Consider the following 2,201-nt stretch of genomic DNA (forward strand, 5'->3'; position numbering starts at 1 on the left):
TAGTCGACTGTCCGGATGCCGATGCCTTAGCAGCTTTTAAACATAATGTCCGAGACGAATGGCTCACCAGACACCTCGGCCAAGAGAAGCCGAGAACAATGGCCGCGCTAACAAGCCTCATGACCCGCTTCTGTGCGGGGGAGGACAGCTGGCTAGCAAGATGCAGCACCAGCGACCCGAGTACATCCGAGATCAGAGATGGAAACGGAAAATCACGGCACAGAAAGGACCAGCGCCGAAATAAAGAAAAAAGCCCAAAGAATACAACGGTCAACGCCGGATTTAAAAGCTCGCGGCCGAACAACAAAACACTGCCTCTTAAGGACAACAGTGAAGAGCTATCCAACTTAAACAAAATTTTGGACCGGATATGTCAAATCCATAGCACCTCGGGAAGGCCTGCAAACCACACCCACCGAGATTGTTGGGTCTTTAAACAGTCCGGCCGACTCAACACCGAACACAAGGGGCTCGAAGCACCAAGCGAGGATGATGACAAACCCCACCAGCAGAGCGCCGGAAAAAATAAGACTTTCCCGCAAGAAGTCAAAACAGTAAACTCACTTCATGTGATTATATGGAAAAACAATGCGGCACTCGCCAAAGTAGGTGTCGCACGGTCCACCCCAGCGGAACCCCGAGATTGGATGTCAAAACCAATTACTTTTGGCCACCGGGACTATTCCAGAAGTATTCGAAACGCAGGATGGACTGGTCTGATATTGGATCACATAATCGACGGACTACAATTTACAAAAGTCCTGATGGACGGCGGCAGTGATTTAAACCTGCTATATCCAGACACAATCCGCAAGTTGGGGATAGACCTTACAAAAATTCGACATAGTCGCACTTCCTTCAAAGGAGTGACGCCAGGCCCTTACGCCAAGTGCACAGGCTCCTTACTACTAGAAGTTGTGTTCAGGTCACCCGACAACTTTCGACGCGAAAAGTTAATCTTTCACGTCGCCCCATTCAAAAGTAGCCATCAAGCACTATTGGGATGTGAAGCTTTTGTCCGCTTTAATGCAATACCACACTACGCGTCTCTTACACTTAAAATGCCCGGTCCACGCGGCATCATCTCATTAAAAGGTCGTTTAAGACCCCGGACACGGCTAGACGAGTCCGGCATAAATAAGCTAGGGGCTCCCTAACCGCACCCCCTTTACAAGGGGCTGTGCGTATGAGCTAATATAAGCTCAGCTTTATTCATTCATTCATATTTAGATTTTTAATTAATTTTTTGCACGATTACTTTTCAAACTAAGTTCCTCTCTTTTTATAGATGAACAACGTGTACGCCCGTCCAGGATACGGTACAACGGAGACACAGGCGCAGACGTGCAGCAGGGACCCGTCGGAAGGATTCTTTTCAGATTATGTCCCTGCGTAAACCTTTTTTACTGTCTTTTGTTGATCACATCCCACGGTTTTTCACCATAACCAACGAGGAGGCTGGCGTTTTGGCATTGGCCGCGCCAGAAATTTTCGCCTGTACCTGGACACTAGGGGCTTAGGGCATTGTTCTGCCCGTTATTATAAAGACCGAACACCTTAGGGAGTGTTCGGCGTCTCGAGTTAGGCCCTATATGCATCAGCTCCGAGTCATGTCTTTGGTAAAATGTTGGGTTTGCCCGGCTCCTGTGTTTTGCTGCCTTACGTTCTGTATCATCGGCTAACGCGGCACCAGGAGAACTACTGCGATTGTGCCCCGGTTCGGCCGGGCGAGCACCACAGTAGAGAAAGCCAAAAACTGACTGTCATGATACAGCGAGAGACTGGTCAACCACTCGATCGACTACCGGAATGTTTAGAATTCCTCCGCTTTGACGAAGGACCGCTTCCCGGTCAGGCACATACGCGCCCCGAACTCGGAGAGCGCGGTGCCCCCAGGGGCTATATCGTAGCCCCACCCTCGAACTCCTATGGCTAAGTGAAAGTGATAAAGCATTATAGTCCGGTTGCCTCATTTGCTACGCTACCACCTCCTTTACAGGACCAAGACGTTGGATTAAGTGTGAAAATGCGCTATTTTGCAAACACCCCCGCACTATGTGCGTGGGGGCTGAAGCCGAAGACTGCCATCTTTCAGGTTATACACAAGCATACATTAAACGGCTGCACATGAGATATTCCAATACTTGCACGCACAAGTACAAAAAGCACTTATATTATAAACATTGTTTTACAAATCATAA

General features: G+C 48.8%; 1 protein-coding gene across 1 annotated transcript; it reads left to right on the top strand.

The window, feature by feature from the left end:
- Positions 1–647: 647 nt before the first annotated feature.
- On the top strand, positions 648–1,157 carry LOC119320767. The gene has a single exon (XM_037594716.1). It carries the CDS (start codon positions 648–650, stop codon positions 1,155–1,157), a length of 510 nt encoding a protein of 169 aa, XP_037450613.1.
- Positions 1,158–2,201: the final 1,044 nt, after the last annotated feature.

Source organism: Triticum dicoccoides, chromosome 6B (assembly GCF_002162155.2).
Source record: "Triticum dicoccoides isolate Atlit2015 ecotype Zavitan chromosome 6B, WEW_v2.0, whole genome shotgun sequence".
Classification (NCBI taxonomy): domain Eukaryota; kingdom Viridiplantae; phylum Streptophyta; class Magnoliopsida; order Poales; family Poaceae; genus Triticum; species Triticum dicoccoides.

Bases quoted from the DNA above. Each gene is read 5' to 3' on its own strand.
- LOC119320767 (XM_037594716.1), top strand. From the start codon at position 648: ATGTCAAAACCAATTACTTTTGGCCACCGGGACTATTCCAGAAGTATT.